This window comes from Papilio polytes, unplaced genomic scaffold (genome assembly GCF_000836215.1).
Source record: "Papilio polytes unplaced genomic scaffold, Ppol_1.0 DF822511.1, whole genome shotgun sequence".
Lineage (NCBI taxonomy): Eukaryota > Metazoa > Arthropoda > Insecta > Lepidoptera > Papilionidae > Papilio > Papilio polytes.
In genome coordinates, this window is record NW_013526693.1 from 468537 (window position 1) to 484565 (window position 16029).

The 16029-nt window shown below is 35.3% G+C and overlaps 2 protein-coding genes across 2 annotated transcripts in view; both read left to right on the plus strand.

Moving 5' to 3' along the window:
- LOC106106027 (amphiphysin) overlaps positions 1-3831 on the plus strand; it is a 34589-nt gene extending 30758 nt beyond the window's left edge. The window contains exons 8-11 of the mRNA XM_013286550.1: positions 63-218; positions 1341-1483; positions 1839-1922; positions 1969-3831. Coding sequence (XP_013142004.1) covers positions 63-218; positions 1341-1483; positions 1839-1919 — 380 coding nt within the window. The 3' untranslated portion in view covers positions 1920-1922; positions 1969-3831. The remainder of the gene's footprint in view (positions 1-62; positions 219-1340; positions 1484-1838; positions 1923-1968) is intronic.
- Positions 3832-7642: 3811 nt separating this feature from the next.
- LOC106106029 (fatty-acid amide hydrolase 2-like) overlaps positions 7643-16029 on the plus strand; it is a 9377-nt gene continuing 990 nt past the window's right edge. Inside the window, exons 1-9 of the mRNA XM_013286551.1 lie at positions 7643-7760; positions 10318-10495; positions 10653-10878; positions 11383-11600; positions 13968-14079; positions 14369-14547; positions 14941-15063; positions 15359-15460; positions 15954-16025. Coding sequence (XP_013142005.1) covers positions 10319-10495; positions 10653-10878; positions 11383-11600; positions 13968-14079; positions 14369-14547; positions 14941-15063; positions 15359-15460; positions 15954-16025 — 1209 coding nt within the window. The 5' untranslated portion in view covers positions 7643-7760; position 10318. The remainder of the gene's footprint in view (positions 7761-10317; positions 10496-10652; positions 10879-11382; positions 11601-13967; positions 14080-14368; positions 14548-14940; positions 15064-15358; positions 15461-15953; positions 16026-16029) is intronic.

Here is a 16029-nt window from a genome sequence, read left to right on the forward strand (position 1 = left end):
AGTGTAGAGGTAATTGCTAGAAGATAGTGTGTAGATGTAGGCAACCATTGCACACTCCTCAGGCGCGCCGCCCGCTGAGACCATCAATAATAACCTCGACGACAGCGTGGAGAAGGACAGCGTCAAAGAGAATGATAAAGAAGAGAAACAGAAGAAGAAAGATGTAGAGAATGAGAGCAATCAGAACAAGAGCGACGAGGTTTACGATATACCAGTCGGTGAGTGACGTCACGCACGGACATATTTGTTTATTAATATTTACTTACTAATATATTACAACTCAAAAATATATTGTTACATTTAAGATAATAATATATTGTGTACAAGGTATTTGGGAATATTTCAATAGCTTTTTCTTTTTTTTTCTTTGTTGATGTCAAGAAGTAAAATTGTGGACTAAAATTTGTTAAAACGTGTTAAATATAAAAATAAGTAAATAAAGAGATAAATTAATAAGAATCTTTATTGTAAAGTAATTAACACTTTAGTTGATATTGAATTTTTTGCAACAAATAAATTATGTTCAAGTTATATTTTAAAAATATATATTTGTTGTTAATAATATATACAATTGATCTATGTAATAAATAACAATGCGAGTGTAAAGACGTAATATTAGATATTATTTATTTTTATAGTGAATATGTTAGGTTATATCGATTTGCTTTGGCATATGTATTGAATATTTTTATGTATTTGTAATGTATGTATGTATTTATATATCTATTTTCAGGACGAGTTTATTCTATATATAAGTTTTATCGCTTATTGACGTGCTTCTCATACTTTGCTTGTTCTAACTTATGTGCTTGTTTTAATTTACTGTAGATTGCATGTGTTTTGTATGTTTTTTTTTTATTATTGTAATTTAAAATAGTCATTTCATATAGACAAAAAAGGTTTATATTTTGATGTTATATTCTGAAAAAATGTTTTTTTAAATACAGGATTTGTATCCATAATTCAGTAACATTATTATCAACCGAAATTTCTTGTTAGTGTCTTTTGGACCTTTTTTTTTCTTTTGTCGTCAACAAAAGATGAAGTGCTCAGATTATCCTTATATTTTTACGTGGATGTCAGACTACGTGATCGAGGGTTCGAATCCCGACATTCGACTATTACATAAATTATTCTTAGTATAAGCCTAGAGCTTAGTTGTAATGGTAAATTAGTGAATTGACAAAAAAATGGTCATATTAAAAAATATTTGGTTGGCAACTGTCAACTATTTCCAACTTGACTGCCAACTATTGTCAACTATTGCCGAATGTTATCCAACGGTAGTAGAGGGCAGTAGGCGTGTGTCAGAGTGAGACAGTGATGTGTGTGGTGCGCAGGCGCGACGCTGGCTGGCTTGCCGGCGGGCGCGCTGTACCGCGTGCGCGCCACCTACCGCTACACGCGCGAGGACAGCGACGAGCTGTCCTTCGATGTGGGTGACGTCATCCGCGTTGTCGAGTACGACGATCCCGATGAACAGGTATGGACGTGTGCAAATACTGACCACAGACCTTTGTCTGTTTGAATATTTAAAAATAGCTTTCGCCCTCGGCTCCGTCCGCGTGATATTAAAAAGAACAAAAGTGAGTAGCCTATGTATTATTCCAGATTATCCTCTACATTTCTAACAAATTTCATCGAAATCCGTTCAGCATTTTAGCTGTCGCGTTACCGCTATAAACACATGTCTTGCCGATTATAGATGCCGGACATTGCCAATTGTTGTCAAACATTGCCAAATTAGATAAATCAGTATTTAATGTTAAAGTGATTTGTTTGTGACAAGTTAATGGTATTGTATCGAAGTTTCTGCACATGTTATGTAATGTTTCCAGGAGGAGGGCTGGCTGATGGGTATAAAGGAGTCGACCAATGAGAAGGGCATGTTCCCCGCGAACTTCACGCGGCCGATATGAGCCCCCCCGCCCCCGCCCCGCGCCCCCCGCCCCGCGCCCCCCGCCCCGCGCCCCGCGCCCCCCGCACCGCGCACACTCGCCCGCGCGAAGTGTTACGTGTTTTCTATTTCACACAGAAATATCGTTATTACGTTACTATAACGCTCGGAATCACCTAACACTTCGTTATTTGTTTATAACTTTTAGTGTTTAGTTGTTGAGCGTTGTTAGAGGTCTATATCATTATTTATTACGTGTTGTACAACGAATGTATTAACGACTCGCCCGTTTACTTTATTTGACTCATTTTATTTCGTAAAGGTTTCTAACGATTTTGTAAATAAAGAATATTTTTAGAAACATCTTTGGAATTGTCTGTAACTTAACTTTTTTTCTCGCTAAGGAGAGCATGCTTAAATTGTTTCTTGGGATTTTTTATTACGTGTGTATTTTGTATTCGTATTCAAACTTTTACTGAGAGATTTTTAATGTTTAATCGAATTAAAACAATAATATAAAAACATTGCTCAGAATTTATATTTAATAAATAATGTAAATGGGAAGTGTCCTTAATTTTAATGTTAAAATATTGACGAACAATTATTGGAATATATTTTATATGTAACATTTTCATATGTGTGAAGATATCGTGTAATCAATTAAATGTCTGTGTGACTGACTTCACTTTTAAATATTATCTTAAATATTGATAGCTGCTAAAACTATACGCATAGTAATACGAATTACAACAAAATATCATTTATTCCCCTACTTGCCGGAATCGGCAAGCGTTGGAATAACACTTATATTCAAAAATTCAAAACGTTAAAACATTTTTTTAAACTATAAAAAAATCTTCCTTACGGCACAAAAACACTTCATAAATCCGATCAAATTTTATTTTAATTTATTTAATAAACACTATTCAGATAAAATACTGTTTTCTAACATTTAAATATAATTTCACTTTCCAACTAATCATGCCAAAGAATAAGCATTTCTATTACACTTTTCTCTCATTTTATACCTTTAATATTAATCTGTTTTTTTATATATCACTATATAAATATCACAATTTCATTATTCGTATTAATATTGTTATATAATATGCTGCACAAATTCCAATATTTCATTTCATACGTTTTTTTTATAAATCTTTTATTTTACAGGATTCTCGTATAGTTTTAGCAGTTATTAAATAAATCGTAATATCTAAATTTCAAACATACAGTTTAGTTTTATTCTATTGTATATAAAATCGATTTAATCCATTTTTGTTAACCTAATTGTTAATACATAACATAATCGAATACAATATCGTGTAATCTAAGTAGCATATTGTTAATTATAAAATTGTTCATAACAACTAACAGAATGAAGTAAGAACACTCGATCAATATTTTTCTAATCCGCTATCTTGTAGCTGTATATCGTTAAAATGCCACAAATAATAGAAAATACGAGAATTATGTGGCAAATGCACCAAACAACTGCCAACAAAGGTGCTTTCGGTGTTCACAATATTCAATTATACTGTTTTTGTAAAAAAAAAAGAAATAAAATTTCTAAATCAAACTATCGCCATTTTATATCATGCTAAGTATTTGAACCCGTATTTTAGACTTTTGAGAGAACATTTTTACTACAAAATGAATTTCCATATAAAATTGCCGAGTCGACTGATGTATAATCCGACCAGGATTATAAAAATTCTCAATATTTACTAAGCGCACACTTACAACGTTAGAAAAATATAAAAAAGCAGCGCTCCCAGAATTGTATTCTTGGTCGGACTATACGAGGTGTAAGAGTACAGTGGCAGTATTGTGCGGCGTACGACAGTGCCATGAGAAGGTCCATAATAGATGTTAATGTGTAAGTTTGTTAGCATTTGTACAGTTTTTACAACTGCAAATAAAATGTTTCACACAAATCTTGTAGTTTTCTTTACCCTTGATAATATCCTGATGCATACATTGTTTCCTTTTTTTATACAATCATACTGGGTTTTGTCTGCGGCTACGTGCACGGATAATTACGTAAATACTAGTAATTAGTATGTGTTCTACATGTTTCAAATTTCATTGAAATCCATTGGGACGTTCCGGAGATACTTTTCATCAAACCGTTCAGCAAAAATCATGGTATAATAGTAAAGGCAACGTAAACTACAAATTAGTATGTCTTGTGCGCACAAACGCGTAGTGATTAAGAAAGTAATGAGCACAAACTCCACTTCTAACATATAGTCGGCGAATATGGAAATACTCACTGGTACCTAATTATTTTCAAAAAATGTTATTTCTTGCGATAGTATAATAGTTAACTGACATAATTTTTTTCATAGGGGATATTGTTTTTCAAAACTATGTCTAATAATCCAATTAATTTTTGATTAAATAACTTGTGAAGCTGTTTTTTAAATTTCAACTTTTCATGAACTAACATTATTGATTGGTGTTTTATCTGTACGTGGGTCTCCCATGTCTATCAAATGTCAGTTTCATTTGTCAAAAATTTTCCAATCTTTTTGTTTTGAATTTTATCATCAAATATACGAAATAACTGAAAAATACGATATAGTGAAGCCATGTGCATTTAGTGCGCTTTTTACTTTTTTATAATAGGTAAGTAGAGATGAAAAAATGTTTTCCCTATCCTAATTTTAATGAAAATTCATGAAATCATGGCTGATTAAAAAATCAATGAATCTGATCAATATATTAAGATAAATATATGTAATTTGCAGATCTAACGTGTGCGCGCCATATTTCAGGTAAGAATGTTTCTTTTCTTTATGTTGTAAAAGAGGTATTAATAATTTTTCAAATTATTATCACAAACAAAACGTTTTGGTGAAATAAACGCTGTTTTTTTATTTATTGCTACATTGTTATGCCTATCAATGTATTTAAAGATTGCCTAAAACCCTTTGTAGTACTTGTTGAATGTTTATTTCTTTTATTGTTCTTAGATTTTATGCTAATGTTTATTGTAATTAAAATTATAATGTTAAACAGAAGTTTAAAACAAACAATCAAATAATATTACTAATAAGTGTATGTCCTAAACTGGCTCAGCTATGCTGGCCTGGCTTAGGCTGGTGTATTGTCTTCTCTTTTTTATTTTTAAAACATACGCAAATCTCCACAGACTAGTACATGCAATGCATCATTTTTATAGTTTTGTAAATCTTTTTATATTTTTTTATAATATTTTCATTAAAAATTTGTTTTTATCCTGCAGGTTATGCAAATAGTTAGCAATATGGGCCCGCAGGAACTATTTGTTGTTGTAAGTTTGTTTTTATTTTATTTTTTTATTTTAAAAATGAATTGCTTATTATTTTTATTATATTATTTAATTTTTTATTAAAATATGGCATGTCATTGTGTGCACTTAAGCTTTGCTGATAGCCTTATAATGTATTACTTAACTGTTCATGATTGTGGGTTGCCATCATTAAATTTGGGAGGGAGAGTAACAGACAAGCATTCTACTCTTCAATAACCTGTGTATAGCATAATAGTAAGAAACTTGTAAATAAGTTCTTACAAGACATTCAATTAAACTGTCTTAAAGAAAAGCTTATTAAGATTAACTTAAGCACTTAATCTATTGTATGATCTTGTTAAGTAACAAAAGTTGTAATGCAATAAGGAAATTTACTATGTTATGCACAATAACACAAGAACTAAACTCATGCTATATGATGTTTTCTGCTGGTTTTAAGCTGCATCTTTGAAATATTAACCAAACAGCTTTTGCCAATAACTTCATTAGGATTATTTTCTAGTAAAAAATATAGCTGTTACTCATTTATCTAGCATTCTATTAATAAAACATTTTTTTGAAATTTATGTTATATATTTTGAGTTTGTTACATACATAAATATAATTTTTTTGTCTTTATGTTTTTTTTATAATAACATAAATAAACCAGCGCTTGACCACAACTCCACCTAACCAACAACTAACAACAACATAACATGTAACAACTAGCTGTTGCTCGCGACTTAATCCACATGAAACTAAAAATATTGTAAAAGATATAGCCTATGTTACTCAATGATAACATAGCTTTTTAATGTTGGAAGATTTTTTGAAATTGACCCAGTAGTTTTTGAGTTATTTCAATACATACAAAAATACAAATATTTCCTTTTTATAATATTAGTATAGAAATCTATTACAAGTTCGTAATGTATTATTTAAATAAAATAACATATTATTCTGGAAATTTTGCAAAGGTATAATACATCGTGAATTTTAAATTTGAACACCAGTAAGGTTCTTCAATTTGCAGGCTTCGAATACACAAGTGCAAATGGAAGCCATAATAATGTTTGCCCGGTGGAAACTTAAGGCTAGTGCACACAACTCTCAGCCGCGCGTTGTTTTTGATTTTGCATAGCATTTGCATACGCTTTCGTTCGGATTAAAAGAAGTTCCTGTTACTCAGTAAACATTACATACAAAAATCCAAAAAATACAAATCTTTCTCTTTTATAATATTAGTATGGCACGGCAAGTTAAAATCTCATTGGTTTTTTTTTTACTTTTTGTCGATTTATGTAAAGAATATATACAAAGTACGCAGCTTTGTATTTCTATCATTCGTCAAAACAATTTCATTTTACCACAGAGTTATTAACGTTTCCGGCAAATTGTTGAAGAGTTCTCAGTGTGCACCCGACTTGTCGCAAAACGTTCGTGTGACGTAGCGGTCCTCTAGCAAATTGCATTTCCATCACATGCCGTCAGCCGCGCCCGCACCGCTTTTATCGATAATTGTATTAGCTTCACATATACCAGCTGTAGTGCAATATTACTTAGTGAAACGTGTATCTTTTATTTGAAGATTTCTTCTGTAAAGGAATGGTTCGACTACGAATAATCGTACAGAGAACCTGCGGACTTGACTTCAAAATGAATACTTATCTGTACTTTGGATTTTGTATGTATTGAAATAAATCAAAAACTACTCTGGCGATTGCCATTCTTTCATCATTAAAAAGCTATGTTATCAGAGTAACATAGCCTATGTATTTTTATTATTTTTAATTTCACGCGGACAAAATCTCGAGTAACAGATACTTTTCAATAAATAAACATTTCTGATTTTCTTGAATTATCACATTGTAAAGTCTTTAACTATTTGTATATGGTATTTGAACAATTATCTCAATTTTAAATTACAATGAAATATATGTTCTTTATAACCTACTTCAATATTCAATTGCATTGAATATCGTGATATTGCGTTAAAAGCCAGCCTCCGATGTGACCTCGCTCCGGGGCCACTACTAAATTAATTTCCCACCCCCATCTTCCCGAGGGTGTGCGACTCCCTGATTGTATAGAATGTTTATTCCGATTTGTTATTTCAAAATAACTGTACCTACGTTTCTATAAATATTTGTAGAGTCACTTTCTGTATAAGATCGCTTTTCGTACTAATAATTAACTGTTTTTTTTTTAAAGATCGCGTGATTTAAATTAAAGGTAATTAAAATGAATTAGTCAATGACAAATCCTTACAAAGGAAAGTATTGCTATTTTCTTTGTCAATAATTAAAGTTTTCTTTGTAATTCCATAAAAATATATTTTACAAAATTAACCTTCGTCCTTTCATGTTGACTTACATGCATGTAAGGACTTGAGGAAAAATTTCATTCATGTTTGTTGATGGGTTTCCATTTAGTAATTGCTTGTCTGTACCTCAGCTTAGTCTGAAAATTTAGTTCACGTCGTGCGGCCGTAAGAGGAGCATGTTATATACTTGGCTGAGCTTCCATTTGAGTTTGTTGACGTTTTTTATATTGTGATTTCGTGAAAATTTAAATACATCAATATTGTATGTAAGTTTATCTTAGTTTATTTTTTTGGTCAGGAAAAAATGTTGTTTGTTTTTTATTATCTTTCAAAACAATAAAGGATGAAGGGTTTGTTTTTTTTTTAATAAATGAAATGATTTTTCATAGTGAATAAAAATGTAATAAAACACAGTACGCCACGCAATTTAATTAAGGTCCTTTAAACACGAAAAAACACTGCTTTTCCGTAAAATTCTTTACGACAAATATAAAAAATTAAAATTTACATTAAAATAAAATTATCTTAAGAACCACTTTAAATAACTAATTTTATTTCTGCGAAACAAAAACAGCGAATGTTCTTTACAGTTAATCCTAAATTGTAACAATTTGTTAGTTTTCTAAAATTTGTCTCTTTGGTTATAACATAAAATTTATGTCACGGTTTTGTTCTTACCTGTCTATCATCTCCGGTCTCCCCGATATTTCGCAAGTGTATAACAATTAGTTAATCCAATAAGTGTACATTCAATGTGCGATATACGTTACATTAGGTATTACTTTAGTACATAAGCAAACACATTACATCGTACATTTTGCGTGTAAGCTATAAGTGTTATGTACACAAGCCTTACAACCACAAGATTAACATAAGTTATTGGTCAGTTACTAAGGGAGTTAACAGTCATTAACTTAATATTAAGATTAGACTAAATTCACTCTCAGAAATCACGTAAATTGAATACCCCACCCATATGTTACCTCCAGGTTCACGTTACCTCGATGCTAGCGTATTTTACCGGAACTTTTGTCTACCGTAATACCTGTACAGCGTCATATGATAGGAATGAGAAGAGAAACTGATGTTGGTGGATGTAGGGACATAAAATAAATATTATCTTTTTGTACCGTCCCGTCCAACGAAGACGCATCCGAAACCATTCTACTCGTTGCAGTCTATAGGTGGTCACTTTTATACCTTGCCGCAATAAGGTAGACGGTTATTGTTATTTTGCTATCTTATAATTTTCAAATTTTATTAAATTAAGATGTTTAATCTTAAACTATACTTCATAAGATTTTGACTTAGTTCGCCTCTGATATGAATAATAGATTTTAAGCGCATATAATGTGTTAACACGGAAGTCTTGATATGCTCATTGTGTTATTTGCGAAGCCATTGACACTTTGTATTAACACGATAGCGCGAAAAGACGAAGGTTACTAATACCCATAAGAAATTCCCACTTAGAAATTACATATTCAAGTTGTAGCTATGTTTTTTTAAATCATAAGGTGGCAAACGAGCAAGCGGCCACCGAATTAGTGAAGCGACCGCTGCCCATAGACATCTGCAATTGCAGATGCGTTGCCTCCCCTAAATTGACAGAAGAGGAGACGCACATAAACAGGATATTTCCTTTTAAGAAAAGGGTAGAATGGAAAAGGGACTAAATACAGGCCTTCGGCACCACACTCATCAGACGAAACGCGGAATTGTTCCCACTTCAAGCGTCTTCTGTGTAGTCGAGGTATTGCACCGGACGAGTCGGCCTGTTAGTGCATCGCAAGTGTTGTCTAAAATACTTTTTAAGTTAAATTTATTACACAAGCCACACATTATCAACAATCAACTATCAACGTAATCGAGATTTAAAATTATTATTAAACCCGAGTAACTCGTTATAACTTAACTAACTTTAGAGTTCAGGTAAATTTAAACTAGTTTAAAAACAATGATGCAACGAGTATTAAAACTATGGAACAGACTTTGTTGCGACAAGCGCGTTTCTGAAGTTAGTTTACGAACAAAATTACTGGACTGGAATACTCAGTTTATAAACAAAAATTTACGACTCTTTTGTACAATTAATTTGACTATTAAAATGTAGAATCAGTACACTATAGAAATAATGTGCAAATAGAATCGATTAGATCTCGATCACGTTTGCGAGAGTTCTGCAAACTAGAGCAACTAGTACACTTGTTGCTTACGACAAACTGTCGATAAAAGCGGGGTCGGCAGACGATACATTTTATACACGATACGTTTCTTACTTTCCATGAAATATTTTCTTGAGTCATAAACAGTTCTTGAAACTGAAGGAAATGATAATGAGGTCAACAAATATGTAAATGTACTTAAAGTATCAATAGATCTCAACCACGTTTGTGGTACTGGTTCCTCATTATATATCTGCGGCACGTCGGCACAACACGCTCATTACATGTGTAGCGGCCACCCTGCACCAAGACTTGCACAATACGCGTGTGCAGACAGATGCGCCGACGCATAATGTAGAGAATTGCAAAATTTGCTTGTAAAAGATCGAAGACATCGACGTCTTCTAAGTTCCTGTATATAACGACAAAATCGCTATGCTGCATTCTCCCAATGGTTGATAAATAATGACCAGATTGGAAGTGGAAGAGTGATAAGGGTAGCCAAGTTTTCTGATTTTACGGTTGTCTATAGGCAGCTATTCGATTCGCCATTTCAGGTGGCTACTGATGTTTATTTTTGTGGTAACAATGTCTGACTTCCCGGGTCCCAGTTTGTTTAGATATAGTGTGTTATATGTGAATAATTATTGTTTCTCAGCATGGAGGTAGGCGTGTGGGTGATCGGCGTGGTGCTGCGAGTGGTGAACGCGCTGCTGTCGGCGGTGTTGTACGTGCGCGCGTTCTTCTCCCGCGCGCCGCCCCGCCTGCCGCCGCCCCGCAACCCCATACTACTGCGCAGCGCCACCGACCTCGCGCGCGCCATCAGGAGAGCAGAGGTAACTCAACTTCTGGCTTTACCTTCCCATCTTCTCGTTTTTCTTTACAAAGACATTTACAGAAGAAATTCTTCTGAGTACAATATAGCAGTTTTGGTATTGACTGTCCAACCTCTGCCGGTTTGTAATAAATTATTATCAACTGATACTCCCATAGCTGTCGAGTGAAGAGGTAGTGGGCGCGTTCATCGAACGCATCAGGGAAGTGAACCCGTACCTGAACGCGGTGGTGGAGGAGCGGTTCAGCGAGGCGATGCAGGAGGCGCACACGCTGGACCAGCGGCTGTTCGAGGCGCGCTGGGGCGGCGCGGAGGCGCAGGTGCTGAAGGACAAGCCGCTCTATGGCCTGCCATTTACCGTCAAGGAGAGCTGCTCGCTCGCCGGTCAGCCACACTTACCTTATTATCATTATTATGTCTGATGTCTTGAATGTTGAAAGTATTATTTTAATGTCAATCATTGATTTATATCTAAGATCAAATCAATAAGAATGCTTTGGATGGAAATTTTTGTGTAGGTAGATGAGCCGTTAAGTGTTTTAATACGAATTATATGGAATGTGTAACCTTTTTGCATGAAATAATTAACCAGGGTATAGTTACATATTATTTTAGACTGCCCTAATTTTTATGACAAAGCGATACTGAGTAGCTGGCGCTAATTACTATCGCTTTGTCGAGCAAAAGGTAAGTGTGGTATGGACATGTTATGCGACGAGATGATGAGGACGTAAAGAAGAAAGTGTTAATATTGAATGTGGACGGCTGCAAATGTAGAGGAATACCGAAAGTTAAGGTGGATTGTGTGAAGGAGGATAGGCTTATGGGAGTGAATTCAGATATGACGGCTGATAGAGATGTATGAGGACGACAAGGGACGGCGCGCAGGCATGTCGAACGCGGTGGGGTGCGTGGAGCGGGGCGGCAGCCGCGCGGCCAGCGACGGCGCGGCGGTGCGGCTGGTGCGCGCGGCGGGCGCCGTGCCGCTGCTGGTGTCGGCCACGCCCGAGCTGTGCCTGGGCTGGGAGACCACCAGCCTGCTCAACGGCCGCACCAACAACCCCTACGACCTCTCGCGCACGCCCGGCGGCTCCTCCGGCGGAGAGGTCGGTGCTTCACACCTTCACACCTTCTCACACTCAACTACCATACGACAACTAACTTCAATCCTCAATAAACAGCTTATTCATGAAACTCATCCACGGTTTTAAAATTAATCCAATTTGAATTGTTCCATTCGGTTAAAACGAAACATGCTACATAGCGATCATAAACAAATGTATTATGAGTGGCATCATGCCGCTATGGCAGTAGCAATGGCAGGGAACAGTTCATAATCAATGCCACCACTGCCACCGTAACAACGGTGCTTGTGGCAGAAGGATACTCAATCTATGATCTTATGTCCGCATCTGTTCCATCATTACTTATTTGCATTAATGTCAATATTATTCCGCTATTTACTTTCATATAGTAATCGTTTATTTTATATGAACGTCACAGTGAACAAATGACACAGGACTTTTGCCTTGGTTGTACAGATCAAGACATGTTTTGGCAGAACGCCAAAGATTGCACATAACAATACAGCTCTGCGTTATTGTGTAACAAGTCACGCACAATTCAAGTCACAACACAAATGTAACTGTCCCTATATTTGATAGAATAGTCACAGCAGTCTTCAATTGTGATCATCTTACTTCTTACTAATATTATAAATGTGAAAGTTTAGATGGATGGATGTTTGTTATAATTTGTAGCCTAAACGGCTGAACGAATCTCGATGAAATTCGGCGTAGATGTAGATAATAGTCTGGAAGAACACATTAGCTATTCACTTTTGTTTTTTCAATTCCACGCGGACGGAGTCGCGGACGAAAGCTAGTAATTTCCTAAATCTTAATATTTTCTGATAAAAATAAACCCGGAATCACGCTATAAGGAAAATCAATTTAAATATAAATTGTCATGACATTTAATATAATGAAATAAACATGTGCCTAAGACGTTATCAAATAATTGCATAAATAAATAATTAACTCAAAAATTCAATTCTATACTATAAATATTTTTTCATATTATAAATATTTTTGTATGTATTCGATTCACGTAAAAACTATTGGGCTGACTTCCAAAATTCTTTCACCATTAGACAGGTAATTAATCTCTGAGTAACATAGGCTATATTTTTTTTAATATATCTATTAATAAATAAATACATGACAGAAAAATACGAAGACGTCCGGTTTAAAATAACCATTGCTAAACCAATTAACATTGCTTAAGTAAATAATCAATATATTCGCGGTAAAATCACCATGAAACTAAAATGATGTTAGTGAGTTAAACAAACACATCTTCATACAAATACCCCAGGTAATTGTCCTTCAGCTTATTGCAAACGTTGTAACAAATGTACATACAAACATGATATACATCGCTCTACGAAGTTTATGAAGTTGTCGTTAAATGAATTATTTGTTCAGACAATACAATTCAAAATTAAGCTTCCTATACACTAATGGAAAAGAAACTATAAGAAATTTAATGTAACTTGTACTCGAAATATCATTGCCGCAAAAAATATTTAATACTGAAACAGTAATAAAAAAATCAGTATCTTTACTAATATTATAAAGAAGAGAGATTTCTATTTTTATATGTATTCACGTAAAATCTATTGTGCCGTTTTTAAACATAGACTATATTTTTTTAGTTTTATAATTCCACGCAGACGAAGTCGCGTTAAACTAGTATATAATGTACGACTTTAATGTGTAATAAGCTTAATAGTAACAAGTACGTGTAATAAGTATGGTGGTAAATACACAGTTTGTATAGAGTACAGGCTAAGTGTGTAATGTGTACAGACATGGCGTGCTGAGTGTACAAACAATGCTTTATTTAATAGCTGTCTGTACATATACGTACGTTGGTAATGTCTACGAATTTACCTTTAAATAGTACAATAACCACATGATCTGATGTCAACCATTCAGTTACAAGAATGAAAATTATATAATAGCTATGAATTTGAAAACGGAAATACTAAATATTGAAGTTTTCTTTGTTAGTACAAACCGTAAACAAAGGAAAGGTTTTAATGCACTCCCGGTATTTGCGTTTCGCAACCCTACAAGTATGTTATCGTGCACTCAACTATTTATACTTTGCATAATTATTGTAATGTATCGGTTTGCAAAATGTTTCTAAACGATTTACTTTTCTATTTAGTATTCCATGTTTTTCCAGATTATGTACTATATTGGTATCGAATTTCTTTGAAATCCGTTAACTTAAAGACATACGTCGTAACAATCCATCCTTCCATCAAAACTTTTGCAAATTCAATATAAATATTTTTTTGAATTAATATAATTAGACCTATAAATAAACACTTCTTTGGTGCTCTATTCTTTATTAGTATGCACATTGAGTTGTAAGTCGGAGTAAAATAATATAATATTGTACAGGCTGCACTGCTGGCGAGCGCGGCGTCCCCCATCAGCGTGTCCTCAGACATCGCGGGCTCCATCCGCATCCCCGCCGCCTTCTGCGGACTGTTCGGACACAAGCCCACCCCGGGTCAGTCTCACCACACCACAACACACAGTACAATAGTACAACACAGAATGTACAATAGTATGTCATAAAATACACATAGTACAACACTATGTATAATAGTATAATAAATGCAGAAAACAAATACATTACATAAAACACAATGGTACAACACACAAAGTACAGAACACATGAAGACAGCACAGCACACAACAACACAACACAATACAAAGTACAACACTATGTACAATAGAACAATGACACAAAGTACAGTACACTTGGCATAGCTCAGCACACAGCCGCGTGTGTGCAGGCATCATCCCCATCGAGGGGCACATCCCGACGCTGGCGGACGAGCAGTACCCGCGCTTCCTGGCCGTGGGGCCCATGTGCCGCCACGCCGAGGACCTGCCGCTCATGATGAAGGTGATGGCGGGCGAGCGCCGCGCGCAGCTGCGCCTCGACCGCCCCGTCGACCTCTCCCGCCTCAGGGTACCGCACACTGCTACTTATACTGATCTAGTAAACTGTTGCACTTCTTTGTTATACAGGATGTTAGGTTTTACAGCTTTCTTTTTGATAAAATCCCCCTACACTTACGACAGGCTACAGGCTATATATTTTCGCGCTATTAAATAAATATAAAGCGTGAGTAATGTGAAAAAAGTCTTGCTAAAAAGTAACAAAAACTATAAGCCAAGGTAATTGACTTGAATAAAACTTTTCATTCTCATTTAAGCTTTTGAATTTTAATATTATCTTATAAAATATGTACAAATGTTAGCAATAAAAGACCGATGAAGCCACACGGGTACAGCTAGTTAGTAATAGAGGAATTGAAGAGTGATTTTGATTCTTGGTGTATAGTGTTGTTGTGTGTTGCAGGTGCACTACATGACGGAGGCGTCCTCCTCGCTGGCGCTGCTTCCCGTGCACCCCGACATCCGCGAGGCCGTGCTCAGCGCCGCCAACCACCTGCACCAACACTGCGGCGCCGCGCTCTGCGAGGTCTCACCGTAACACAGCACAACACTGCACCACAACATAATACATCACACCATACTACACTACACCACACCACAACATAACGTCACAACACAACATAACACAACACGCTGCACACACCACCAAACCACAACGCACCACGCCATGGCGCGCCACATCACAAACACTAACTTTTGTATAAATGATTCGATTGAACATAATTGATAAAGATATGTGCATTAAATTGAAACACTGGTTCATTCATCAACATTGATTTTCTATTTAAAAGTAATTTTATCTTGTTTGCGTTTGTTTATAGAAAAAGTTTGAAGCCCTGAAGGATTCAGTGGAGATGTCGATATCGGTGTTCTTCTCTATGAAGGACATCCCTAACTTGCTGCAAGATCCTGCCAACCCTAAAGTGAGTATTGCAATGATTTTGTTGCGTTTTTGTTTAATTTATTATAACAAAGTCCTACACTTATGACACGCTATAGGCTATTTAATTTAGAGATCGAATAAGTTAGAAAAATTGTCATAGAAAGGGAAAATACTGCAAGTCAATAGCAGGAAAGTAACAAGTTTGCCATGGTAACGGTAATTGTTACAATCACAAAGGCCTTTGTTATCATTTAAACCATTTGAAATGAAAGTTTTATCAAATATAAATAGAATAAAGTATTTATAAACGGTAACAGCTAATTGTTTTTAGCAATTAACATAATTTTAACAAGAATGGTGCGTAATACTAATACGTCTAAGACATCGACAGCTGTCAGGGACGGACGTATATGTCAATGATCCAGTGTTGCGCCGATCTCCAGCGGAGTACTGATTTTTTAAAATATTATGTTAACATCTAGTAGCATGTAACGTTCGTGGGAGCTGGATGTAACGTCTTTGTGTGTGTGCAGCGCGACAGGAGCCTGGCGCTGGAGCTGGCGAGGGCGCTGTGGGGCGCGGCGGCGCGCTCGCTGCAGGCGCTGGCCT